This window comes from Gadus macrocephalus, chromosome 10 (assembly GCF_031168955.1).
Source record: "Gadus macrocephalus chromosome 10, ASM3116895v1".
In the NCBI taxonomy this organism is placed as follows: Eukaryota; Metazoa; Chordata; class Actinopteri; order Gadiformes; family Gadidae; genus Gadus; species Gadus macrocephalus.
The window spans coordinates 20493756-20518509 of NC_082391.1; the positions used below are offsets into that span (position 1 = coordinate 20493756).

Consider the following 24754-nt stretch of genomic DNA (forward strand, 5'->3'; position numbering starts at 1 on the left):
TTAATATTTTTCGATCTCACAGGCTCTAACGGAAGGGGCGTGACTTGAAAATATTAATTAAAATTCGTATTCATATTTTCCTTTTCTCTTAGGAACTGAAATTTATTATGAATCAAACAGTTATGTATTTGTTTTGTGTGTCGGTTTTAAGTAACTTTGTTCTGTATCATTTATTTATTTATTATTATTTTTTAAGTGCAGTGTAAAACAATAAATGCATGATTTTTTTGTGTTTGGGTTTCATTGAAAAACAATAAATATAACACTATACAAAATAACTATTTATCTATAATTAAATGTTGAGCGTTGGTTTATTCAAAATAGGAATAAACTTCCACAGAAAATGGTGTTCCCATGATTTATTTTTTCATATTTAAAATAATAACTATTTTGGATACAGTAATGATGATACACTAATGTGCCATTAGTGTATCATCATTTTTTTTCCAATATGGCCAGGCACAGCTATAACAAATACAAAAGGAAAACAATAGGACCTCATTAGGGTTGGTCATATTACCATGTTTTATGTGATCACTAGAGTTCAAGCTTTGGTTGTTTACAAATGGAAGAAACAGGAAACAGGTGGAACATTGCGAACAGTATACCCTTCATCTCAATAGCTGACATCTGCTAGTTGTGGCTTTAGCAAGTAGCAGCTTCCTGTCTGCATGTTGAGACCGTTGTGTTAATAAAACATAGAGACTGTGTCGATACAATGGAGTTAAGGCTAAAGAGACAAGAACATGGTCAATTGGCCGAGTACATAACAAAGTGACAACCTAGTCAGAATTTATTTGAACAGAACAGTTGGTGAACACTAGCGTACAGTGTGGCAACAGGGCAGCTAACGACCGCTGCAATCGGGGAATGGGGTCGTTCCCGTCTTGTCTCTTATGGCCGTCCTCTTCCTCGTTCGCGCCTGCCGCCTCCCCACTGTCCCTCTCCTCCTCCTCCTGGTCACTGCCCTCCCCGTCCACCCGCGGCGGGGCCTGCTTCGGTTGGAAGAAAACCTCCAGGAACTCTAACTTGCGCAGCTGACGGATCATCCTGCAGCTCCTCAGGACCTGCATCTCGCTGAGAGTGCACGCCCACAAGCACAGGCTGTGGAGGTCTTTGAGACGGCTGGCGCACAGCAGACCCGGCCCCACCTCCTTCCCCCCCAGGCTCAGCTCCTCCAGCCCCAGCCAGCCAGACCCCAGACCCAGTGAGGCCATTTGGAGCTGATAGCCCTGCCTCCCGGTGATGCCTATCTCTAAAAACTTGAGCTTGGACAGCCCCTCCAGGCCCGATCCAGAGTGTTTGGCCGCACAGCTCCGCAGACCGTTGGCCGTCACGCGGAAAGTGTCGCGCAACTCCAGGCGACTCAGCCTCTCCCAGGAGGTCAGGCTCTGGAGGTGCTGGTCGGTGAAGGACGGCACGTTGTTGAGGACCAGTCGCTCAATGCTGACCCCCGACGAGGAGCCCGTTCGTTTTCCTGCCGCGCTCGGTTCTGGTTGCTGGGCGCCGACATTGGAGGGTGCGCCGCCATGACCCGGTGACTCACTACCAGGGGTCAGGTTGAAGAAGCTTGGGGGCAGCTCGCAGCCACGCAGCTCCAGCACCTGCAACGTTGGTGGGAGGAGATGGCAGCTGGGCAAGCCTCTGAGGTCTGTGTGCAGCAGGTAGAGTTTGCGCAGGCGTGGGCACTTGAGCGTCAAAGCTCTGAGCCAGGACTTGGATAAAAAGACGCCTCCCCTTGCCGAAAGCAGCAAGCCACGCAACCGCAGGCACCGTAGCCCACAGCCGAGGTACTGGCGTAGTAGAACCCAGAGGATGCGGGATGTCACCTGACCAACAATGAGCAGCAAGGACAATAGATGGGGTGAAGAATGACAACATACCAGTAGACAAAAGAAAACGCAATATTTGAACTTTTGACAACTAATACCTTTATGATTCCTGTAAATGAATTGTTAATAAGATCATGGAAAATAAGTAAATGTTGATTGACATCAGATGCATAACCCGTTAATTCGTCTCGTAGGATTTATGTTGTTGGTAGAACAACCAAATAGTCAAACACAGTCAATCAAAACAAATGCCTTCGTACCCCTTTCCAGGCAGTGAGATCAACAAGTCTCCACAATCTCTGGTCTTTCACAAGACGTTTCCATCTTTCACACACCCTGAAAAAGAGTCACGAAATATATAATCAGATGATATGAGTGACAACATAGAGGTTTACTGTGTTTGAATACGATATATAACAAGCAGATAGGTACGCTCAGAAACAACGAGTACCGCTCACGTTACCTTCCCGCTCTGACCAGCTCTCGCACACCTAAATACGATAAAATATCAATTAAAATATTCTCGGGGAAGTAATCCAGATTCCAGACTCGAAAATCTTCCATTTTGTAAACAAACTCTTGTACACGGAAGATATATCCCGACGCACCGCCGTTGCATACGATCACAAACACTGAAGAAAGATTTCTCACCGCGACAACAGTACCTAGTCTAAAAACCGACTCACAAATGCCATTATTATCCCAAATATACGATGCTAATGAAAACACTATACTTTAAAATCTGCCATGTTCCTCCACAGGAATCTGACATGATCGCGATAATCGTTCCCAATTGTCGTTTGTTGTTAACATCTGCAGTAACAGCGCCACCCCCGGTTGGTTTTCTACTAGGGGAGGAAGAACCCAGCGCGCATGCGTGGTTCATCGGACAAGATGGCGACGAGCAATGGTGGAGGGATGGAGGTGGACGGCGCCGGTATGTGTCTATTAATACCCCTTCAGTGGCTAACACACAATAATATGCTCGCCAATATGGTGTTCAATATTCCTTTGCATGTTTCGCATTCCGTGTTTACAGATCGTACACCAGGGATCTGTACAATAAGCGCGCTAACACACACGCATACACCACCCTGTGAGCTAGCATAAATTCATAACTGTCAACAAAGTCATCAGTCACTGGCGAGTCTCAGTGGAGTATTCATTAAATGATGTCCCCCACAGCAACACTATTGATCATGATCGGAAAAACAACTCGTATACATTGTAACAGCCACTAGCACATTCTCCTTTAACCACTTTGTAAAGTCACGAACTTTCGCAATTGGGCGGTATTGTCAAGTTTTGGTGCTCATCTTCCTTTTTTTGTGTGTGTGTGAACGCAGCCAGCCCCAGCGTCATGGCCTCTGGGCTCACCGGCAGCGTGTCTGTTGCCTTGCATCCACTCGTCATCCTCAATATATCAGATCACTGGATACGGATTCGCTCACAGGAGGGGCGGCCGATGCAGGGTACTGTATAATTAACTGTTCCGCGCCTCACTGAAATAGGGCCCATGAGCAGTAAGATATGTGATGTTATCTTGACAAACTGCAAACCAAGCAAGTTGTACCTTGAATCCTTCTGATTCAACATAATTCAAAGTCGTGTTTACTAACCGAGTATATGATTTGTTGCAGTGATTGGAGCCCTGATTGGGAAACAGGAAGGTAGAAACATTGAGGTGATGAACTCCTTCGAGCTGCTCTCCCACACCGTAGACGAGCGAGCACATATCGACAAAGAGTACTACTACACCAAGGAAGAACAATGTGAGGGGAACACAACCTTCCTGTGCATTAGTCTTCCAGGCCTTGTCTGTCTCTTTGTTTATTTTCCGGTTGTCTTCTTTTAACCTTTTACTCTATGCATCAGACGTGCAGCTCTTTTCTCAGTGTGATGTTTACCTTCCCTCTGCCTCCCCAAATGTAAACTAGCATATTGAGGAGCATATACTATGTCCTAAATACATAGACACTCGCTGTATGAGCTTTGCTCGGAATAATATCCTGTTCCTATCGTAATATTCCCTCATATCCTTCACAGTCAAACAGGTGTTCAAAGAGATGGAGTTCCTGGGCTGGTACACTACAGGAGGTCCACCAGAACAATCTGACATCCATATTCATAAGCAGGTATACTGAGCAGAGGAGCAAACACATTGGGTCGACCCGTGTAACATATTGTTCTTGTTACTTGTTACATTCATCTGGCTGCTGCTCTTTCCCGTGTGGCAGATCTGTGAGATCATCGAGAGTCCTCTGTTCCTGAAACTCAACCCGTTGACCAAACACACAGATGTGAGTCCAGTCCAGCCATATGTTTTTCTCCAGGGCCTCTGTGCGAAAGCGTTATGTATTACAGTTCCACTTTGGGAAAAGAATAACATTGCCTTTTATTTTATTTTGCAGCTTCCTGTTACAGTTTTCGAGTCAGTGATCGACATAATCAATGGCGAGGTGAGGACCCCTTCTCTGTACCGAAATGTACTTCTGCCTGCCACATTTATGAAACTAGACATGTGTTAATAGTTAAGGGTGCGTGAGGGCTGCATTAGTATTAAATGTGTTCACGTATTCTTATAACAGAATATGGATTCCCACAAAAAAAACTAAACATAGTCGCTGCTGATTGGTTCCCTCCCAGGCCACCATGTTGTTTGCGGAGCTCACCTACACGCTGGCCACTGAGGAGGCAGAGAGGATCGGCGTCGACCACGTGGCTCGCATGACCGCCACGGGCACGGGCGAGAACTCCACCGGTAAGGATGGATCATCTCGCCCTCTCTCTCGCTGACGTTGGGACATCCTCAAAGTTCAGCGCAGTAGACGCCCAGCCGTGTCATTTTTGCTATTATTTCGACCCACTCGCACACCTCCATCACCTTGGGGTTAAAGGTGACCAATCCTTTGATGGGTATCTTTTTTTTATTTGTAGAGACCCGATCCTCGAACAATGGGCCGGCCATCAGACTTGTTTCGGTTATTTTGAATCACCGAACCGTTGTCCTATTTCGTTGGATCATACTTGACAGCACAGTATTACTACAATGAGCCGGTTAGCTCATGGTGTGGATCGTGTCAGTGTGGAGTCTACGGTGTGTGAGCTCTGCTCCTCTGTCTCCCCAGTGGCCGAACACCTCATCGCGCAGCACAGTGCCATCAAGATGCTCCACAGCCGAGTGAGGATAATCCTGGAGTACGTGAAGGCGGTGGATGCAGGTGAGATCATCTATGAGGGTGAACTCTTTAATCTTTCAGGAGATCCCAGATGCAGCCTTCAAAAGGGATGCACAGGGAATTTCGGGTATGATCAGTCAGGGTTGGGGATGCTTGCTCCATTTGGGGATCAAATACAGTACCTTTTGTCAAACAAACAAAAGGGTTTGGGAAGTCCCCCGCTGACCTCCAAAGCCTTGTACATGTTGGTGGATCTGACAAATATTATTGATATTTATTCGACTTAATTATTATTAATTTAGCTTTTCTTCCCTATCTGTTGGTCCAGGCGAGGTGCCGTTTAACCATGAGATCCTCCGGGAGGCCAACGCTCTGTGCCATCGACTGCCAGTTCTCAGCACCATCGCATTCAAAACAGACTTCTACGATGTAAGCTCCTGCCGGTAGAATATGGCCAAGGCATGCTGTAATGAAGTTAGAATAGGACTGAGCTTTGTTTTCCACTAGGTGGAGATTTGCCTTTAGATCCATTCAGTGGTTTCAAGTAGGGCTGAACGATTTGGGGAAATAATTGAATGAGATTATTTTGACCAATATTGCGATCTAGTATACGATTTTTTAAAATTTTTAATGTTCTATATTTTTCACGACACATGCATTAAATCATTCTGTAGTATGACGAACACAACATTGGAAGCAGTCCACATATAAACTTCTCTTTTCTTCAGGCCATGCCTGTGTGTTGAGATTAATTGATGCATGAATTGATATTATAACATCATTCTTTAACCATTGAATTGTAGAAGAAAAATAAATATGAATCTTAATGATCTCTTAAAAACCTCAGGGGTGAGATTCTAGATGTTATTTTATTTCTTACTTTTGAGCGCTTCATTTATTATTATGTTATGTATTTCATCACCACCATGGGATGATATAACACAATGTAATAAGGAACAGCACACAGATGTTCCCATGCTGTTACGAAGCCAGTGTGATTCGTTGAACCCCTCCCCCTCCACTTTCAGCAATGCAACGACGTCGGCCTCATGGCCTACTTGGGGTCCATCACCAAGACGTGCAACAGCATGAACCAGTTCATCAACAAGTTCAACGTGCTGTACGACCGGCAGGGGATCGGCCGCAGGATGAGAGGACTCTTCTTCTGAGCGGCGGGAGGAGCTGGAGAACACAATGAACTCACAAGCACTGCTGGTTTCTCTTTACTTTTTTGCTCGCCTTTCTTTTGGTTTTCTTTTTTCTTCGTTTTTTTTTTTTCTTTTGGTCAGGTCAGACAAATGTACTGGATGTTCCTGGTCAAATGCAAGCGCATCGAAAACAAAATACCCCCCCACACTGTACTACACAACTTGGTATAAAGAGATCTAAGTCACTTCGGATGGTTTATGTTGAGTGCACATTCAGATAAATCCCATGTACATGATCCCCTAAAAAAAATGTTTTAGCCCTCTCCCCCTTTGATTTGCTCCGTTGATGTTGAATGTTTTCGTATGTAATAAATAACTTGATTTTTCATGGGACTTGTATTCTTTTTTTGAATTAATCAAACCCACAAATAAATATAAAAGTGAAAGCAACTAGTAAACACACACCTTTGCGGACGTTTAGGGAGCTTACACAGAATCTGGTTTACGTTTGGAAAAGGATATGTAGCAGTTTAGTTTTTAAGTGGTCCTTGTGGTCTTTGTGGTGTGTTTGCTCAGCGTTTGAAGTTGAAGCCCCGCTGGCCCTGAAATTCCGACCCGGGGCGAGGAAAGTTTGAGAGGAGGAAGCTAGGAGAGGAAAGTCGAGGAGAATATTTAGGAGAGGACACAGGGTAGTTAGGAGGGAAGAGAGATTCATTAGAACATTTAATAAGGATAGGAGATAATAGTTAGGAGTGAGGGGGAGGATAGTAAGGAGAGGAAATAGTAGTTAGGAGAGAGGAGAGGAAAGGGTAGCAAGGAGAGGAGACATTTAGGCTGTTGATAGAGAAAGGAGGAGGGATGAGAGGAGATGGTGGTTCGGTCTCTATTTCTAGTCAGCAGTTTTCTGGCTGTTAAATCCCCTGCAGTAGCCAAAATAATGACCTTGTGCTTGTAAATCGCTGCCTTTCCTTTTAACAGTCTGCCTTTTTACCTGCCGTATGGTACTAATTATTTGAGAACAAATTATTTCTGTTCACACAAGCTCCTTAAATTCATAAAGAGTAATACCATTCACTGAGCACTGTGTCATCAACTTTTTATTTCCCGAATGAATCAGAAAAGATTTGTTACGCAGGGCATGTCTTCGTAAACCGCGTGTAGCATGGGATTTACAAAATAAAAAATAAAATAAACTACGACAGCCATTAGAGGTGCAGGTTTTATTAACAGGCTACCTGCCCTTTGAACACAGATGTTAACTGTACACTTGGCAGGAAAGAGGCCAGGCATGCTTGATGTCTTGAGCCAGTATATTCGAATCACAAGTCTTTGGTTTAAACAGGAAGGTGGTGGTGGTGGTGGTGGTGGAGGTGGTGGAGGTGGTGGTTGTGGAGGTGGGGCTGGCCGGAGCCCTACTGGCCGTCTTCGACGGGCTCGTCGGCGGGCTGCGGGTAGTGGAAGCGGGCCTGGTCGTACAGGTCGTCCACGGGGTTGTAGGCGTTGGGGTAGAAGAGGGCGTACGGGTGGGGGGCCATCTTCTTCATTGGGGGGGGGGGTGGTGGAGGGGGCGGCGCGGGGGCTTCCTCCACCTCCACGGGTAAGGCGGGAGGCCGGGGGACCAGCGCCACCTTGCCCTGGACGGGGCGGGGCGGGTGGTCGATCAGGCAGTCGGGGTCCCAGTAGGGGTCGCAGTCGTACTCCATGCCCTTGAAGGAGCGGAGGGGGCCGGGCGGGGACGACTTCTTGATGATCACCATGGACGGGGGCGGGGGGGCGTACGCCTTGGGGGCCGGCGGCGGCGGCGGCGGCGGAGGGGTCTTCTGGAGCTTGCAGGTGGGGTGGTAGCGGGGGTCGCAGAGCACCGGTATGGCGCCCGTGGGGAGGTACACGATGTGCGGCTTGCAGAGGGGGTCCTTGGGGTTGCACAGGTACAGCACGTCCGCCTGGGACATCAGGGGCTGGGGGGGAGGGGGAGGGGTGCCAGGGGGAGGGGTGGCGGGGAGCTCCTCTGGCAGGAACCGGCCCTTCACGGCCGGGGGGGGAGGCGGGAGGTATTTGCACTTCTTGTCGGTGGCCGGGTCGCACTGGGCGGCGACGGGCATGCCCAGCTTGTTCTGGTAGTGGGTGGCGTCCGGCCCGTAGACCTGCTCCAGGCTCCGCATCTGCTGGTAGAGCATCCTCAGCCTGTCGATCTCATAGAGCTGGCCCGAGGGGGTGATGCCACGCGTCAGGCCAGGAGGACAAGAGGAGGAACAAAAAGCAGACCAGCAGGTCACGAATAAGTGGAACACTGGCTGCACGTTGTGCGATTGGACCCAGACGGTTGCAGCAGTCGAACTACAATCAGGTCCACTGTGGACAACCATGGTAGCAGAATAATAGAACGTACGCTCAGCGAGATTCACCAGATTACGAGACAGGAATTGGGGACGTTAGCAGGCGCCTCACCCCCTCGGTGTGTCCGATGCTGCTGTAGTAGCGGTAGAAGGACTGGAAGTCGGGGTTGCCTCGGTGCCATCTGGGGTCCACGTTGCGCTTGGGTCGGGAGCGGGTGAGGAAGTCGTTGGCCCGTGCGGAGCCGATGCTGATCGGAGGACCCACCACATCTGGGAGGGTAAGAGACCGAGTCGAGTTGTACCGTTCACTCAGGTGAGACAAAATAAGATCATTCAGAACATCAAATATGTCAATTATAGATTAAACCCAGTAAAGAGGGGACATATATATATTATAACGATAAGAGGAATGAGTGGAGGAAAAAAATGTGAATTACCCTCCTGGTTGATGACATCCAATAAGGATTTGGCATCGAGCAAACCTGGTAAATTTGTTGCGATTAGTATTGGGCTTTGTGTTTTGCTTCAATGACTTCTGATCTTGAGTGGTAAGGGGAGATGAAGGAGAGCAGAACTAACCTGGAAGCCATGTGAGGCAGCATACGGCCACTGCGAGCCACAAGGGAAAGATCATCCTGACGCCACTGGATAAAAGATAATGGTGGTCAAATGAAATATTAATTCAATAGAAAATTTATTTAATAACCGACTACATCCCAAAATATGCAACAAGGTAAGGAAGATATGTAAAGTAAATTGTCTTGTTTTTGAAATATTGAGAATCAAATAGATCATGGGAATACATAGAAAAATGTTTGCCGTCTTATATTTTACCACAAAGATATTTGTACTTTTTAAAAAAAATTCTAGAGCTATGTATTCTGCGGAAATATGACCAACGATCAATCTAAAAATTGCATTGTATAACGTAGCATAGCTTACCTTGGTTGAGTAGGACGACTTCATTCTACAGGCAGGCAGGTGGGTTATATACATGTGTCACTCACTGTGACTCACCGCTGATATCCAATAGGATTTCACCACCTTTAAGACCCGGACCTGGGCCCTTCCTTCCTTGTAATAATGGGCTTCTGGTGCCTATTAAGAATTAAAGCGCCTTGGAGTGGAAGAGAAAAGCAATAAAGAGCCCAAACTTCAAATGGAAACTCCTCATTAAGTCTACAGAGAGGCAGCACCTGCTGGGACAAGACCTGCATCTCAGAAAGGTTGCAGACTAGTCTCCCAGCCAAAAAAAGAAATGGAAACCCTTCCATACGGCAACATTCATATAGTGCATGTTCAGTCAAATCGCTTGTTTTAACCTTAAACTTGGCAAAAATTGGACTAGGCCTTCTCTGAAAAAATACAACTCACACTAATGATGCTAAACTGTTCTGCAAATCGCAGTTATACCCACCAACGAATGTGTACACGTGTGGCTGTTTACGCAAGTTATTACCAAGTGCTCGTCTAAAAGATCAGCACACAAATGTGAAAGGCATCGTTTCATAGAACTCATACATTTAAGAAATTGAACATAATCTAGATTCATGGTATTTTTAAATAAGGTCTTTAAAACATTTTGGAACACAGGATGGAAGGACAAAGGTTGCTGTGCAATAGCATTTCATGTCCACACAGCAACCAAGGCAGTAATTATTGTCTACACAGCAAAACTCAGAAAAAAAATAAAAGAACCATTAAACAGCTGGTTTTGCCCATATAAAAACTGCCATCTTGAAAAACCTCTGCCGTAAAAATTGTCATACTGTAACTCATTGTTAAACCAAAGTTTATTAACAAATCAATTAATGCATTGCTAAAATATTCAGCATCCTACAACAAGCGAAGCAAAACCATCCAAAACACAGCCAACACATAACATTGTCCGTCAATGTTCCATACACTGCTTTCAAAATACATATTTACAAGTATCAACTGTTACCCCAAATCTAAGGAAAGAAGAGCTAGGATTGTGGAAAGTCCAAATTGCGTTGCTCCAACACATATCGGCGAGACGTACATTTTTAATTGTGCATTGGAAAAAAACAACAACGTTGCACCGTTGCACCGCGTCCAGCTCAACGTGAAGCAGCGCAGCCAACCAGAGAGCACCGCGGGAGTCAGTTAAAAGGGTCCGTTGTGGAGGGTCTGTCAACAGGTCTGTCAACAGGGCTGTAGTGGCGCTGGGGTGCCACCAGGGCGTGCTGCTGCTCCTCCTCCTCCTCCTCCTCCTCCTCCTCCTCCTCCTCACACGAAGGTGATGCGGGAGCGGCCCTGGTTGACCTGCCACACGTTGAGCTCCTCGTACTCCTCCAGCGCCTCCTGGAACTGGGCGGGGGTGAAGCCCCGCGTCACGCAGCGCTGCTCGGCGTCCGCCATGCGCACCACGCCCCCGGACCCGCCGCGCCCGCCCTTGCCCTCCGTGGCCAGCTCCCTCAGCAGGGAGAAGATGACGTCGGCCGGCCTCTGAGTCCTGGAGGAGCGGGGCACAGGGAGAGGGAGGGAGAGGTCAGTGAGGGGGAGAGGTCAGGGGTCGGATCACTGGTTTCAAAAAACCCTCGTGCTCATGACATAATACAGATTACACTTGCTTTTACTTTATATTTGTATTGTATTGAGCTAGTGAACCGAGTGTTTAAAGCGTATAATTCTAGTGAAGTTAATCATCATCCGTCACCATCATTGAAAGTCCCGCCCCCTCCGCTACGGAGACAAGATAGCGGCCGTTGAGGGGGGAAAGTGTCCATCGGTCCACGCTCAAGTTTTAGATAGTTTTGAGTGCGCCACCGAGGTACTTCCAGTGCACACTCAGAGTGCACTCAAAGAAGTAAGTGCAAGTATAGAAGTGCGCGATTTCAGACACAGCACCAGTTTACTAGATAAATGCGATTAAACAATTAAATACAATACAAATATAAATTTAGCGACGCTAATAAACGTAATTTGTAAAATAAGTGTTATCTGTTTAAGGTTATTATGTCTTGTGACGCTCACGACGACACGATCGTCCGTTGCATGGCAACGTTGGATGCGATCGTCCGTTGCTAGGCAACGTACCTAGATCAACATTTAAATTCCAGTTAAGTAGAGCATTTATTGATTGAAAATCAATAAATTCAATGCAAATTTGAGAATGTATACCAACCGGTAAATATCCTGAGAACCCAATTTAAAATTTCGTCCCCCCCCACAATATGGGTCCTTTGACGATGAAGAGGTTAACCCGTTGTCCACTTTATGCATCACTTGTCCTCAATGGACGGTCTTCACACTCGGGTTTCCAACCGGTTTTAATAGCAGACAGACAGCTGCTGGCATCGGACTTCCACTTCCTGACTGCATGCTATTAACACAGCTTCCACTTCTTCATTAGCACCGGGAGATCCCCGAGCAATGTTTACGTGCGACCGTGTTCGTAAGGCGCGAGACGATTGGCTGAAGCATGAGCAGCCATTGAGCGCAAACCGTTAAAAAACAAAGAGCTGCTTTTACGACTTCCTCTTAGGAAAATAGCTGCTTGTGCTACAGTGCGCGGGGGGGCTCATTAACAGCCGGGGCGGTCAGATGCGCTGATGGCCGTGGGCAGGCTGGGGAGTCAAGGTATCCTAGTGTGGGAAACGTGCATCACAAGTCTACACAGTTTATGATGCCGTCTCATATAACCCAACCAGTTGTGTGTGATGCAGAGAGGCGGCTTTGAGTAACCACTGAAGGGCTTCGGTTTGTGTCGGGTATCCTGTGTGAACAGGAAGCCTCGTCTGCGCGGTCTAGTAGAGTCGACGGACTGGAACGCAGGATGCTTAATTCTACACCTTTAAGGTCATCAGCACAGCGCCTGATCCCAGGTCTCACGCTCCCAACCATGAGACCAGCAGGGCTTCGACTCCGAACTTCGTTATTCGGATATAAATCGAATATAAAAAGATAAATCAAAATTCGAACGAATATTAGGCCGCCCTTAATATTGGAACCTGTTATGGGCAGGCCAAGAGGGAGAGACGTCAGAGAACCCCACGCAGTCTATTCATAATATTGTAATGACCACGGAAGAGGCATTGAATGAAGTATTGATTAGACAGCGATTTATTAGAAGCCTAATAAACCCTTGGAACACGCAAGACCGGTAACCATAGCAACGCCGGTAAACAAACCTCGCAAAGCCCAATCCAGGTCTTACTGAAGGCATTTAATGGTCAAAAATATTATTAATAAATATTAGAATATATTCGAATATTAATAAACAAACAAACTTCGAATATGATTTTTGGGCAAAAGTCAAAGCCCTAGAAACCAGACTCAAAGCTTCCAACCCAAAGACGTGCCCCTACACTGACCTGGTGGTGCCGGACTTGTCCGTCTGCAGCGAGTCCTTGGACATCTCCATCAGCCGCATGGCCTCGTTCACGTCCTCCTTCCCCACCACGTCCTCGTTGCGGAGACGTGCCTGCAGAAGAGTGTCCGGCGGGTCAGATCCCAGAACTCGACGGCCCGTCCAAACCCATCAGGGGTGTCGACCACTGACGCGACACGTTACACTCTGCCGGGGGGGGGGGGGGGTGCGCTGTGCCGGCACTGTCAGACCGAGACAAGTGCAATGCCGTCTGGGAAGGCTGGCAATTGCCCGAGTCTCCGCCTCTCAACACCGGCAAGTCTCTCAGAGGTTCAACACACACACAAAGTCCCAAGATCCCAGCGGACAACGTGGACTTCAGGCGCACTAGGTCGCGCCACGGTCAGTTTTGCATGGGTTTGCACAGCGGCTCCGAGGCACCCAGGCTGAATGCCCACCCTGCAAAGCTGACCGGAGCCGACACCTCGTCTGGACCACGGGTTACTCTCACGGGTTCATGAGCTACAACTCCAGACAAACTCTCAGTCCCTGATGTCGGCGAAAAGACGACATGGATAAAACACATTCACACACACACAGACTGACCAAAAACAGCAGTGCACCCCTAGTGGACATTCAGACGTAGAGCATGGCTAACCCGTGGGCCTTAAGTGCTGGTTTTGCAGTAGGAAGGGTGACTCTTCTACCTGCACAAACAGCACTTTTGACACCCGGGAGCGAATCGACACACTGATGGAGGCTTTCAGGCGTCTAGCCGATGAACGACTTGGATGTAGACGTGAACAAGATGATCCCAGACGTTTGATTGAGGTATGATGACGGGGGTCACCCTGGTCAGACAGAGGAGTACCGTGCCAGCGTTTGAGATAAGTGCTTACAGGGCGGTAGGCCAGGTATCAATACTACCTGCACTATAAGCACTTTAGCAAACACTTCACCGAACTAGAACGACCAGTCAACAGCGTCCGGACTAATGAGAACCCAGCAGGATGGCTCGCACGAGTTCAACATTCATTCAGACAAGACGAGTTCTAAGTAAATCAGAAACAAGGGTGAACTTGTTTTACCACGCTTCGGCAAAACTAAAATCTTTCAACAATGAGAATATGATAACTAAGAAACATTTTCTTAATGGACCACATTTGAGAGCAGTCATCTGTTGAGCCACTGTTGAGGCCCCAGGGCCAGGCCTCACCAGGCCCCAGGGCCAGGCCTCACCAGGCCCCAGGGCCCGGGGACAGGCCTCAGGGCCCCGGGGACAGGCCTCAGGGCCCCGGGGACAGGCCTCACCAGGCCCCGGGGACAGGCCTCACCAGGCCCCGGGGACAGGCCTCACCAGGCCCCGGGGACAGGCCTCACCAGGCCCCGGGGACAGGCCTCACCAGGCCCCGGGGACAGGCCTCACCAGGCCCCGGGGACAGGCCTCAGGGCCCCGGGGACAGGCCTCAGGGCCCCGGGGACAGGCCTCAGGGCTCACCAGTGCAGTGGACAGGCGGAGGATGGAGAGCAGGGTTCGGGCCGAGGTGAAGGTGGTGTCCTTGCTGACGCGCGCCTCCTTCCTCATCTCCACGTAGGCGGCGGTGATGTACTCGGCCAGGTCCTGAGGCACCACGGGCTGCCTGGTCTGGCAGCGGGCCACGTAGCGCCTGGAGGGGGGGGGGGGGGGGGGGGAAAGACACCACAAGGCGGTCAACACGTGGACGACCAATCAGGGCTGGGATACATCTGGGACACAGACAACAGGCGGCAGTAGCTCAGGAGGTGGAGCGGGTTGGCTGCTAAAACCGCAAGGATGCTCGTTCCATCCCCGGCTCCTCCTAGCCGGGTGTCCCCGAGCAAGGCACCTAAACCCCGACTGCTCCCGATGCGCTGGCTGTCCCCCTAGCATGGCTGACCCCCTCGTCGGTGGGTGAATGTGTGCATGAATGAATAGGTGAACGTCAGGCACTATTGTAAAGCTCCTTGGATAACAGCGCTATGTATATGCAGTCCATTTACCACTGGACAATGTCAATTGGCCAATGTCAATTGGGGTCTGAGGCCTAAATTTTTTTTCCGTTTGGTTCCGGTTTCCGACCGACCCCGTCAATTTATGTGCGACCCAAATTATTTTATGAGCTTTATAAAAAAAAAAAAGATTTTCTTTTTTGATGCAAACTATAATCATGTTTTGGTACAGCACCTCTTCATTCTGTACAAGGATGAGCGAAATTTCTCGTTTTTAAATGAAAACAACCTACCTATCATTCGCTGCCGCTGGAAAAAATAAAATAAAAAAATAAAATAAATTACCTACCTACTCATGACCTCAACTGACAACCAATAGGAACCACATTATTATTTATTTTTTAGGTCTGAGAACTCGCCCCCCCCCCCTGTTCAATGAATCCCACAGACACAGCCCCGCTCACCTCATGAGCTTCATGTCGATGGGGGTGAAGTGGGTGGGCGGCTGCCGGCAGTGCTGGTGCACGTAGGTGATGTGCTGGGCGAGACGCAGGTCCGCCTCGGCGTCCGGCTTGTCCTGGATCAGCCACAGCAGGTCGAAGCGGGACAGCAGCGCGGCGGGCAGCTGGATGTTCTGCTCCAGCGTCTTGCGGGGGTTGTAGCGGCCGTACGCCGGGTTGGCCGCCGCCAGGATGGAGCAGCGGGCGTTGAGGGAGGTCATGATGCCCGCCTGGAGGGAGAAAAATAAGGTTTTCTCATCATTATGGCGATACTTTGGCGAATATGATGCTCAAAGATTCAAAGGTTTTTATTTTTCACATACAGGATGTGCAGTGAAATGTTTGTGTGACATGCTCTGTATTTTCTGTGCTTAAAAAAATAATTAATACAACGATGACGATTCAAGAATGCAATAATAAGCAGCAAAGAAGACAACGCGCGGTTACCTTGGCGATGGAGATGGTCTGCTGCTCCATCACCTCATGGATGGCTGTGCGGTCGGCGTCGGCCATCTTGTCGAACTCGTCGATGCAGCAGACGCCCTGGTCGGCCAGCACCAGGGCCCCTCCCTCGAGGGTCATCTCCCCGGTGAGGGGGTCCTTCATGACGGCCGCCGTCAGCCCCACGCCGGAGGAGCCGCGGCCCGTGGTGTACTGGCCTGGGGGGGGGGGGGGGGGGACACAGGGAGGCTACGGTCAGCTCCGTGAACCGCCAGCTGGGGGAGGAGCAGTGCTAACGAGGCCGTCATTTAACACACATTCGCTTTCGTCTAAAGTGACTTGCAACCATTGACACACTTTCACACACCGACGGCGGTGACAACCGTGCACGGAGACAGCCATCATGTCGGGAGCGGTTAGGGCTAGTCGTCGTGCTCAGGGACACTTCAACACTCGCAACCTTTCGAACTAGCAACCTTACGGCTACAGGTGAACCTGCTCCGTCTCCTGAACTACTGCTGCCCATGTTCCAACTCATAACAAACCACGATTACCCTTTAATGGGCTCTACGCACGCAACACTTCATTGGTCTCAGAACGCCTCTACAGATCCGGTTCGGAAGCAACGATTTTAGAACGGATGTAAACACACGGTAGACACACAATGGCTTGCAATCGAACAAAAGTGTCCTTCCAACGACGGGAGGACAGCACTAGCAGCTACCGCCGTTGTGTACCGCCCGGACTATCCTTCGCACATCATTGACGGACACCCGGTTAGCTAGGTGTCTGACACGATAACAACCATCGATATGAAAACACTGGTTTGTTCACTTCCGTTCTAGAATCTCAGTCGCCCCGGAACCGGATTGGCAGGAGCATTCTGAGACCAATGCAGAAGTATTGCGTGCGCATATAGCCTATAGCATAATGCTTTGTGGGCAGTGGGTTGGACTTTAGAAATCTCAGACCCGCCATTTGTCGATGAACACCAACTTACTGCGAGGAGCCAAGCGGTCGATGTAACACAGCAGCTGGGACTTGGCCACACCAGGATCTCCCATGAGACAGATGTTGATGGTTCCTGGAAACAAGTAGAATAAAAACCTAAATATGTGCACACAATGCATTACAAAAGACACAACGCGCCTTCTAGATTGTCATAGTGCATTGACGTACAGACAGCACTCAACACATAACCCTGAGTCACCTGCTTGTTTCAAATCATTCACGGGCATACGCCTCGTACCTTTGAGCGTTATAATATCCAATATAATGTATATTTTGATAATCAACATTTATTTCCACAGTTGCAAAGCATTTGTAACTGAATCCATGTTCCCCGACGTTCGTTAAGTGCTCTTGAATATTCTCAATCTGGAGACTGTCTTCCCATGGGACGTTACCTCTGATCTTCATGCCTTTGGGGGCCTGCTGCACCCCCCCCACGAGCAGCAGGAGGAGGGCCTTCTTGACGTCCTCGTGGCCGTAGATCTCCGGGGCGATGGAGCCCGACAGCTTCTCGTAGAACCCGTCGGCTGCGAAACACAGCAGAGCACATCGTACGTTAAAGTGGAGGAACTCTGATTGAGGAACCGTCCTATGTTGGACCTCTCGCTTGGCCTCCAGAGACGGAGTGGAGTGAACAAACGCTACAGCCCTTAGAGGGCCGTCTAGACACCAATGCCTATCTGGGATTAATACAAAGACCAATATACCTGTGATTTCACGCATCTCCTCTTCGCTCAGATCCCCGGTGCCCAGTTCGTCATCCTCGGTTTTGTTCATGAGCGTGATGCCGTGTGCTTCCAGGTACGTCTCTGACAGAAGACCCTGGGGACAGGATGAGGGGACGAAAACCAACGGTCACACAACCAATGACACTGTTAAACAGGGGGCACTTGACCACCAGGTGGGATGATTAGTCATGACAAAGCACTTCGAAACAATACGGGTACAAAGACCGGCCAGCATTCCAAGTGGACTGACCCACCAAGCATCTGCAAATCCAGGCCAACTTGTAACATCACTACAGGGTCAATTTTGAAATGCAAACCTGGTATATAATAATACAATATAATAATAATAATAATACATTTTATTTGAGGTCGCCTTTCATAGCACTCAAGGTCACCTTACAGGGCAGCGTTTAAAAAACAAAATCAACAATCATAAAAAACACAAGAAGATACATTGAAACAATTTACACAAGTGGGGTGAAATGGGTGGGAGACAATGAATTAGATTGAATATGTCGGCTTAAAAAGATGTGTTTTTAGAAGTGGAGAGAGTGTCAGAATATAGGCCCCTTTGAATACATTTCCCTCCCAGTGTAAAACCTCTGCCTTCAGCGATGTGGCATCACCCCACCTCCCCAAGCAACCAGTATTGCAGCTACGTCCCGTAGAGCACCCAGCGCCAACAACCCCAAATCAGCAGGAAGCCGGAGGTTCCAGAGCGCGTACCTGGACGGCCTGTTTGAAGCCGGTGCGCAGCAGGGGCAGGAAGACCCCGGTGACGGCCACGTGGTCGCCCGGCTGGGTCACGCGCGTGTTCTCCCCGCGGGCGTACACCGCCATGCTCCTGGGGATGTTCCCCACGGGCACCTGGTCGCTCTGCATCCACACACAGGAGAGAAGGAGTTACGCCCTGCACCTATTGGGGCCTTTTTTTAATTTGTACTTTATATATTCTTTGGGCATTTTTCTTCATCTCAAATTATTAACACTGCTTTGTAGTTCTGCTGCGGTGAAATGCAAATATCCCTTCTTGGCAAAAATAAAGTTAATCCTTTTCCCTTTGTTCTAGAACGCACTCGGTAGTAGGTAGTAAACATTTATAGAGCATCATCGTCTTGTTCACTAGACGCTTGCGTAGGAAGCCGTTCAGCCACAGGTCAATAAGGACGCAGTGGGTTCGGACACACTTCCCTTTGGCAGGGAGCACAAACCCTAGCTACTAGACCGTCCTGCCACTATAGCAGGGCTATAGACCTGAAGGGCCTTACGTGCTCCTGGATGCGAAGCTCCTGGAACTTGACGAACTTTGACCCTCTGGTCTGCAGGTAGAGGCGGCCCCCGGACTTGTTGGTCACGCACTCCTGCCCGGGGCACATGATGAGGGGCATGAAGGTTGGGGACTGGATCTGGAGGAAGAGGACAGGGTCGTTAGGGAGACGGGCTGCATTACGCGACCAACACAGACACAAAGGGGGTGCATGTGGCTCTTGAGACAATGATTCTGAGGGCGGACAAGCACGTAACACTAACGCAGATAAGCTGAAATTGAATTCAGCCACAGATATTGCGCTCATTGTGGAAAACAGTTTTCCACAATGAGCATTAGGTGTCCTGACGGGGAAACCCTTAGAGACTCGTCTTACCGGCTGGTAGGTCTCCGCACCGCACTGGTCGCAGGTGTAGGTGGCAACGGCCATCATGGGCTTGACCTCGGTGGCACGGGTCACGATGCCGCGCACGGAGACGAGGTGGCCGATGCTGTCGGCGCGCACGTCCCGGACCACCTTGGGCTTGGACGTTCCGGGCGTCTTGAAGTACACCTCGCTGTGGATGGAACAACAAGAAGTCTTTAAGGGCCCCCCCTCCGTTTCATATGTGCGGGTGATTTTCATTAACAGCCTACCCACCGGTGACATCACAAGTGGGAGGGTCCAAAATTATGTATGACGGGTAAATTACCCAACTGGAGCCCACTAGCTGGGTAAGTCCACTAATGAGGGGGTCGGTCCATCATACAACTGGGGGGGGGGGGGGGGGGGGGAGGACCGTACCACTTGAGAGGTCACTAGAGGACAGAATTAAGTTATCCGTTGGAAAAGTGACCGTACAAACGTCTCATCAGCTCAGCGGGGTACTGGTTGCGAGCATCCCGGGTGTCGGCGGGGTCACGACCCCTCTGCTCCATCATCAGCCTGTGCTCGATGTACACATCCAGCGAGTCTCTGGCCACGGTCTGAGGGAGACAAAGGGCTAGCTTGGTGAACACTTTAACTTGTGTTCCAAGTATTTTAAAATACAGAACTGTAGAGTCTCTCTCTCTCTCTCTCTCTCTCCCTCCCTCTCCCCCTCTCTCTCTCTCCCTCCCTCCCTCCCTCTCTCTCCCTCCCTCCCTCTCTCTCCCTCTCTCCCTCCCTCCCTCTACCCATCACTTGAATCTCTGTCCCATGTACCCCCCTACATTGCATGCATGTCTTCCAACGCGTCGTCCACTTACGTCCCTCTCCCTGTACTCCGGGAGCAGCTCGTGGATGCTGTCTGCGAACAGGCCCGTGTAGCGCTTGGCGTTCTCACAGATGCTCTCCACCAGCTCGGGGTCCTCCATGGCCACGTCGTCCAGGTCCACATGCAGCGCCACCTGCTCCCTGTGGGCCAGGGCCACCTGCACATACCCAGAGACACGTTATTAACATCATCACACACCCAGAGACACGGTATTAACATCATCACATACCCAGAGACACGGTATTAACATCATCACATACCCAGAGACACGGTTAACATCATCATAATAATCACTCACCAAATCAACAGTTTAATTATATTTAACGCTTTCATTTGTTGCAATGGCAGTGTTGATATTGTCGTGCATAAATGATCCAACTAGGAATGTTGTATTTGGTTGATTTTGTAAACGGAAAATGTATAGATTCTATAATCCATTTTTGGGCCGATCCATGTTTCAGCAAACCAAATATAAAATAAATTAAACTATTACTGAACCAATAAATAAACATAATGCATTATTGCTATCCCTTGGCAAAATAATGAATGCATCCTATTTTGTGGGGGGGATGAATGGTAGTGGCAGGCAGCCATTATAAAGTATTTTCCTACATCCTCCAATCAAACTAAGGCTTATTATTTTATTTCTCATTATGACATCCAACTTGAAAAATTAATTAATTTTAGTTTTGAATATACTTACAAGCTGGGCTCCATATTTAAACACCTTCTTGCCGTTGTCATCCTCAGAGTAAAATTCCTGCAGGAACTTCTTGCATTTCTCTAAAAGAAGAATCAAGAAAAATAAATCACATTTAACCCGACTGGAATTCAGTTGGCCATGGATGTTTTTTTTTTTTTTTTTTTACATTGCCAAACATTAACTATATAGTTATCGAATATAAAAAGCCCCTGCAAAAAATGCTGGATCAACAATAACACCACCAGCGGGCCTCAAGACTGAAGCGCTAATTTGTTGTCCCACCCTCGACCCCCTTCCGTAGATGATACGGCACTGTAATATCGATGAGTCACCGTTGCTTACTGTAAGTACTTGCACATGTAAAGCGTGCTTGGATTGGTTATTATAGGAAAAATAATCTCAGTTTAAGGCGTGCGATTGGAATAATTTTCTGAAGAAAACCAAACGGATACGAGTGTAAACATAACAAGCGTTGCACTCAGTTCAGAGTCCATTTTTAGAAAATCAAAAATATACCTACTTATCGTAAAAAGAACAAGTCCCAACATTCATAATACATTGAACACACGAAATAGTTAACCTGCATGTAAATAAAATCAGCTTTTACCCGGACAGGAGCCAAATGTCTACATGTTGAATAAATGTTTTTCTATGCTCGGGGATGTTATTGTAAACAAAGCAGCACATGGCTTTGTGCCTTGTCACCCAGAAACCCTTCGCGATCCCTGCGCTGATAAAGTAGTCCCGTTGAAACTTCTCCAAATTTCAGAAACCGCCTTTATACTGATGCAACCATTTATTCCTTACGACGTGGGGTCTTATTTGTATAAATACATCATTTAAAGGGGGCGGTGTATTAGACACCTAACAAAACTAGCGCAATACACATAGATGTGGACTCAAATATCGTAATGGCAGCCACCCAACCCGAATTTGCTAACGCTAGCTTACAGGAGAGCAATCGGGAAGCTATCGCTAAGTAGCCACAGCAGCACAACTGTAGAGTAAATACGAAGCCTATGATAGATAGCTAGGCTTGTCCTCTAATTATGTTGGGCATATTTAGGTGTCGTCACAGGGAAGCTACGGTTAGGCATATAATTATATATTAAATTGCTTTGCTTAAGGGACAATAAACAGGAAGCTCACGCTAGGTGGCTATCCAAGAGGAAGCTACCGCTAGGCGGCTAGGACAATAAATAGGAAGTTGGAGCCAAATTAACAGAACTCCAGAAAACGCATTTGATAATGTTATGGAGTGGGATGTATTAGGTCGGAATGCACTCCCCGGCCACATCCGTGTGGACCGCTTTAATGTCGGACACTTTAAAGGCTGCGGACCACGTGCCACCGACTGGCGCGCTGTCCTTTGTTTCCCAGAGACTCATCCGGGTCTCCTTACTCGGAAAACCCACCGACAACAGATGTAACATATGATATGACGCTTAACTTCAAAGTTTAGTCAACTTAACTTTGAAATAATATTCTACAATATATTGATAAACGATACCCGTGCCATTTAATATATATATATATATATAGCAATGGACAACTCCCAACTGTTAAGATAGGATTTACTCAAGGATAAAACTTAGGCGATAAAACAAATGATATCGCCATGAACTTGCTAGTTTCCTGCATAAACACATAAGAGTGAAGCGAGTGTAGTCTGTCTTAAGGCACTGTTTTTTTAAACTAGGTTCTGGATTGCTTTTAGACCCATTGAGAATGAGCTAATTCTTAAGATCCGGCAACTTGTTGCAGCCGTGAAACAAATCAGCTTGTTCAATGAAAACGTAACATTACCCTTTTCCGCGGAATAATCCTTCGGAGCCATGATAACTGATCCTAACAGAAGTCGGACAGCTTAATCGGAATAAGCAACGAAGTCGATTGCTTAATTAAAAAATATAGTTTACAAGCGAAAGATACTATTATTCATTCACTTGATCCTCCTCGGCAGATCTCTGCTCTCGTTGCAAAAACTGGCGCGAGTCTGACGTCTTGGCGGACCAATCAAAACTACTGCTGGGACTTCTGGAGGTGTGCCTTCACTGTGGCGCGAAAATTGCGGTCATACCCCTGTCACGTGATTTAAATACGTCCTGTGCTGTGGCGCGAAAGTCAGCAATTGGCTAAAATAGTTCCGCGCAAATTCATATCCTGGTCAAAAGGTTATGAAAAACAATAATCAACGTGTTTTTGTGCAGCCTCGACTATAAACTTACATTAATAAGAGGGCAGAACGGTTGAGTAATATTTAATCAATTTGAATATGACTTCAAAAGACAGCAAATGAAGATTAACAAGAAACATAAAATGCCTGCCACTGAGAAGATGGATAGTTAAGTTAAACTCAACATAGTGCAAATTAAATCACAAACCAAACAGAACATTTCACACCCAAAACATGTAACAATACATAACACAGGGGGAAAGCCCTGTCAAGGGCATGAATTAACAAATATTTGTTTTTACTTTAACAATAAGCCAATATCATTTTTGGAAACAACAAAAATATCTACCAACTGCCTTCTCTTAACAAACCCCATTTCTCTTGACAAATGATGCAGATGGACTTTTGACATGTCCATCATGTCCATTTAATGTAAGGAACCGATTGTTTTAATTTGTTTCATGTGCTCCCAATGTATGTCAATCCCTTTAAACGTATAGGAACTTATAAACTGACAGCAGGAGTTATTGGTCGAACTCAGTCAAACAGATCATCCAGGACATTGGATGAGGTTTGGCGGTTTGAAGGCTGGAGAGAGATGGGGAAATATATAAATGAAATGAGTCATTTCAAGTCATTATACCACTTGCAAAGAAAATTGCAAAAGCCAGACATCATATTTAATACACATTTTAACAGCTTTTGTTATTTGGTATTACTGTGGACTATCTCACCAGTGTATAGCTGGAGTCTGGGTCCGAGCTATCGAATTCCTCAATTTGAGGCTCCTCCTCTGACTGGTCCTCCTCTATCAGAGACAGCCTGCAGACACACAGCACCAATCAGTCAGGGTAGGCCTGCCTTGGAGGTTTTGCAAGAGAATAAAAAAAAAATTCAACCATGATGGAAAATTCTGGAAAATATATTATAAAATATTCTACTACGACTTTTCTTTTTTTTCTTTAATTCAGAGTGGTTTACAGTAAATCCAGATAGTCATTCTGTACTTCCTATTGACATAGTAAGTGAGTCAAATTTATTTATAAGGCACATTTAAAAACAGTTTTCACCGGCCAAAGTGTAAAAAAGTCATATAAAAGAACACATACCTCATACATGGACAGTACATGAAATCATAAAAATAACAACATATCATAGTAGGGGAGGAAAGGCCAGGGAGAAGAGGTGTGCTTTGAGCCTAGATTTAAATGCATTCTAATTCACTGGCGGTCCCTTTGGATTTAAGTGTATGGCTGATTGACTAAACGGGGAAACAGCAGATATCGAAACTGCCGTGTTCGACAGCAGTTCGTTGGCTTAGCAGGCAAACACGGCAATTTGGATTGGGTCTACAGTAAGAGGGGGCCTTTACAGGGTGAGGTGCGTTTCCAGGTCCGGTGGAGACTGCCGGGGGCCGGGGCTCGGATGGCTGAAAGAGGACGGGCGGCGCACTTTACTCCTCACTTTACGCATCCAAGGCCTGCTGGGAAACACAGCAGTGCAATTAGGGCATTCAGCAGACGCTTTTATCCAAAGGGACTTACGTCGGTTAATACACACATTGACACACCGACGGCAGAGTCAACCATGCAAGGCGACAGCCAGCTCGTCAGGAGCAGTAAGGGTCAAGTCTCTTGCTCAGGGACACATCAACACTAAGCTAGGAGGAGCTGGGGATCGAACTAGCAACCTTTCGGTTACAAGACAACTGCTCTACCTCCTGAGCTAAACTGAGCTAAGCCGACCCATTAGCAGTACACAACTAAATGCGGGAGTCCTTCTGTGGGAGGGTATACATCTTGACCTGGTCGGCAGGATCTTTCCGTGAGCTGTGTTCATCAGTGTCAGACCCATGTGAAACACTTGTTGCTAGGGCTTTGACTTCGAACTTCGTCAT

At 47.7% G+C, this 24754-nt stretch overlaps 5 protein-coding genes across 13 annotated transcripts in view; 1 reads left to right on the plus strand and 4 right to left on the minus strand.

Moving 5' to 3' along the window:
• Nucleotides 1-501: 501 nt before the first annotated feature.
• On the minus strand, nt 502-2429 carry LOC132466109 (F-box/LRR-repeat protein 12-like). The gene is made up of 3 exons (XM_060063158.1): nt 2296-2429; nt 2093-2168; nt 502-1829 (listed from the first exon to the last, which is right to left on the minus strand). The coding sequence occupies exons 1-3, from the start codon at nt 2394-2396 to the stop codon at nt 783-785; spliced, it is 1224 nt and encodes a 407-aa protein (XP_059919141.1). The 5' UTR covers nt 2397-2429; the 3' UTR covers nt 502-782.
• A 208-nt stretch (nt 2430-2637) lies between these two features.
• On the plus strand, nt 2638-6545 carry cops6 (COP9 signalosome subunit 6). The gene is made up of 10 exons (XM_060063163.1): nt 2638-2769; nt 3179-3304; nt 3473-3604; nt 3879-3967; nt 4070-4132; nt 4244-4291; nt 4479-4593; nt 4961-5053; nt 5340-5440; nt 6040-6545. Exons 1-10 carry the CDS (start codon nt 2706-2708, stop codon nt 6178-6180), a joined length of 972 nt encoding a protein of 323 aa, XP_059919146.1. The 5' UTR covers nt 2638-2705; the 3' UTR covers nt 6181-6545.
• Nucleotides 6546-7364: 819 nt separating this feature from the next.
• Nucleotides 7365-9509, minus strand: LOC132466110 (uncharacterized). 2 transcript variants are annotated; one of them, XM_060063160.1, is made up of 6 exons: nt 9438-9509; nt 9075-9139; nt 8933-8977; nt 8608-8765; nt 7554-8360; nt 7365-7520 (listed from the first exon to the last, which is right to left on the minus strand). In XM_060063160.1, the coding sequence occupies exons 2-5, from the start codon at nt 9127-9129 to the stop codon at nt 7572-7574; spliced, it is 1047 nt and encodes a 348-aa protein (XP_059919143.1). In that variant the 5' UTR covers nt 9130-9139; nt 9438-9509; the 3' UTR covers nt 7365-7520; nt 7554-7571. The 2 variants fall into 2 exon arrangements, with proteins under 2 accessions (XP_059919143.1, XP_059919142.1); XM_060063159.1 differs by having other exon boundaries at nt 7365-8360.
• A 761-nt stretch (nt 9510-10270) lies between these two features.
• On the minus strand, nt 10271-22825 carry mcm7 (minichromosome maintenance complex component 7). Of its 3 annotated transcripts, none has more exons than XM_060063154.1 (15): nt 22488-22825; nt 20682-20761; nt 19971-20135; nt 19585-19709; nt 19120-19300; nt 18745-18882; nt 18203-18352; nt 17456-17570; nt 17144-17275; nt 16738-16821; nt 15744-15955; nt 15261-15526; nt 14327-14495; nt 12833-12942; nt 10271-10971 (listed from the first exon to the last, which is right to left on the minus strand). In XM_060063154.1, the coding sequence occupies exons 1-15, from the start codon at nt 22516-22518 to the stop codon at nt 10746-10748; spliced, it is 2184 nt and encodes a 727-aa protein (XP_059919137.1). In that variant the 5' UTR covers nt 22519-22825; the 3' UTR covers nt 10271-10745. The 3 variants fall into 3 exon arrangements, with proteins under 3 accessions (XP_059919137.1, XP_059919139.1, XP_059919138.1); XM_060063156.1 differs by lacking the exon at nt 22488-22825 and adding an exon at nt 21289-22029; XM_060063155.1 differs by lacking the exon at nt 22488-22825 and adding an exon at nt 21202-21346.
• A 100-nt stretch (nt 22826-22925) lies between these two features.
• LOC132466105 (cohesin subunit SA-3) overlaps nt 22926-24754 on the minus strand; it is a 28101-nt gene continuing 26272 nt past the window's right edge. For 5 of the 6 annotated variants that reach the window (XM_060063150.1, XM_060063148.1, XM_060063152.1 and 2 more), the window contains exons 30-32: nt 24230-24340; nt 23592-23679; nt 22926-23445 (exon numbers count right to left, since the gene is read on the minus strand). In XM_060063150.1, the coding sequence (XP_059919133.1) occupies nt 23395-23445; nt 23592-23679; nt 24230-24340 (250 nt within the window). In that variant the 3' untranslated portion in view covers nt 22926-23394. The remainder of the gene's footprint in view (nt 23446-23591; nt 23680-24229; nt 24341-24754) is intronic. The other variant, XM_060063149.1, reaches the window with a different exon arrangement.

What these genes read in the sequence shown, in the direction of transcription:
- LOC132466109 (XM_060063158.1), bottom strand. Translation starts at nt 2,396, where the DNA reads ATGGAAGATTTTCGAGTCTGGAATCTGGATTACTTCCCCGAGAATATT. An exon ending in GAGCTGGTCAGAGCGGGAAG is followed by an intron (nt 2,169 to 2,295) that starts GTAACGTGAGCG and finishes ACTCTTTTTCAG; the next exon opens with GGTGTGTGAAAGATGGAAAC. An exon ending in ATCTCACTGCCTGGAAAGGG is followed by an intron (nt 1,830 to 2,092) that starts GTACGAAGGCAT and finishes ATTGTTGGTCAG; the next exon opens with GTGACATCCCGCATCCTCTG.
- cops6 (XM_060063163.1), top strand. Translation starts at nt 2,706, where the DNA reads ATGCGTGGTTCATCGGACAAGATGGCGACGAGCAATGGTGGAGGGATG. An exon ending in CGTTGACCAAACACACAGAT is followed by an intron (nt 4,133 to 4,243) that starts GTGAGTCCAGTC and finishes TTTATTTTGCAG; the next exon opens with CTTCCTGTTACAGTTTTCGA. An exon ending in CGTGAAGGCGGTGGATGCAG is followed by an intron (nt 5,054 to 5,339) that starts GTGAGATCATCT and finishes CTGTTGGTCCAG; the next exon opens with GCGAGGTGCCGTTTAACCAT.
- LOC132466110 (XM_060063160.1), bottom strand. Translation starts at nt 9,129, where the DNA reads ATGATCTTTCCCTTGTGGCTCGCAGTGGCCGTATGCTGCCTCACATGG. An exon ending in GGATGTCATCAACCAGGAGG is followed by an intron (nt 8,766 to 8,932) that starts GTAATTCACATT and finishes TTACCCTCCCAG; the next exon opens with ATGTGGTGGGTCCTCCGATC. An exon ending in GCATCGGACACACCGAGGGG is followed by an intron (nt 8,361 to 8,607) that starts GTGAGGCGCCTG and finishes CCCTCGGGCCAG; the next exon opens with CTCTATGAGATCGACAGGCT.
- mcm7 (XM_060063154.1), bottom strand. Translation starts at nt 22,518, where the DNA reads ATGGCTCCGAAGGATTATTCCGCGGAAAAGG. An exon ending in TCCGCCTGTCCACTGCACTG is followed by an intron (nt 12,943 to 14,326) that starts GTGAGCCCTGAG and finishes ACTCTTCTGCAG; the next exon opens with GCACGTCTCCGCAACGAGGA. An exon ending in GACAAGTCCGGCACCACCAG is followed by an intron (nt 10,972 to 12,832) that starts GTCAGTGTAGGG and finishes CCGCTCCTCCAG; the next exon opens with GACTCAGAGGCCGGCCGACG.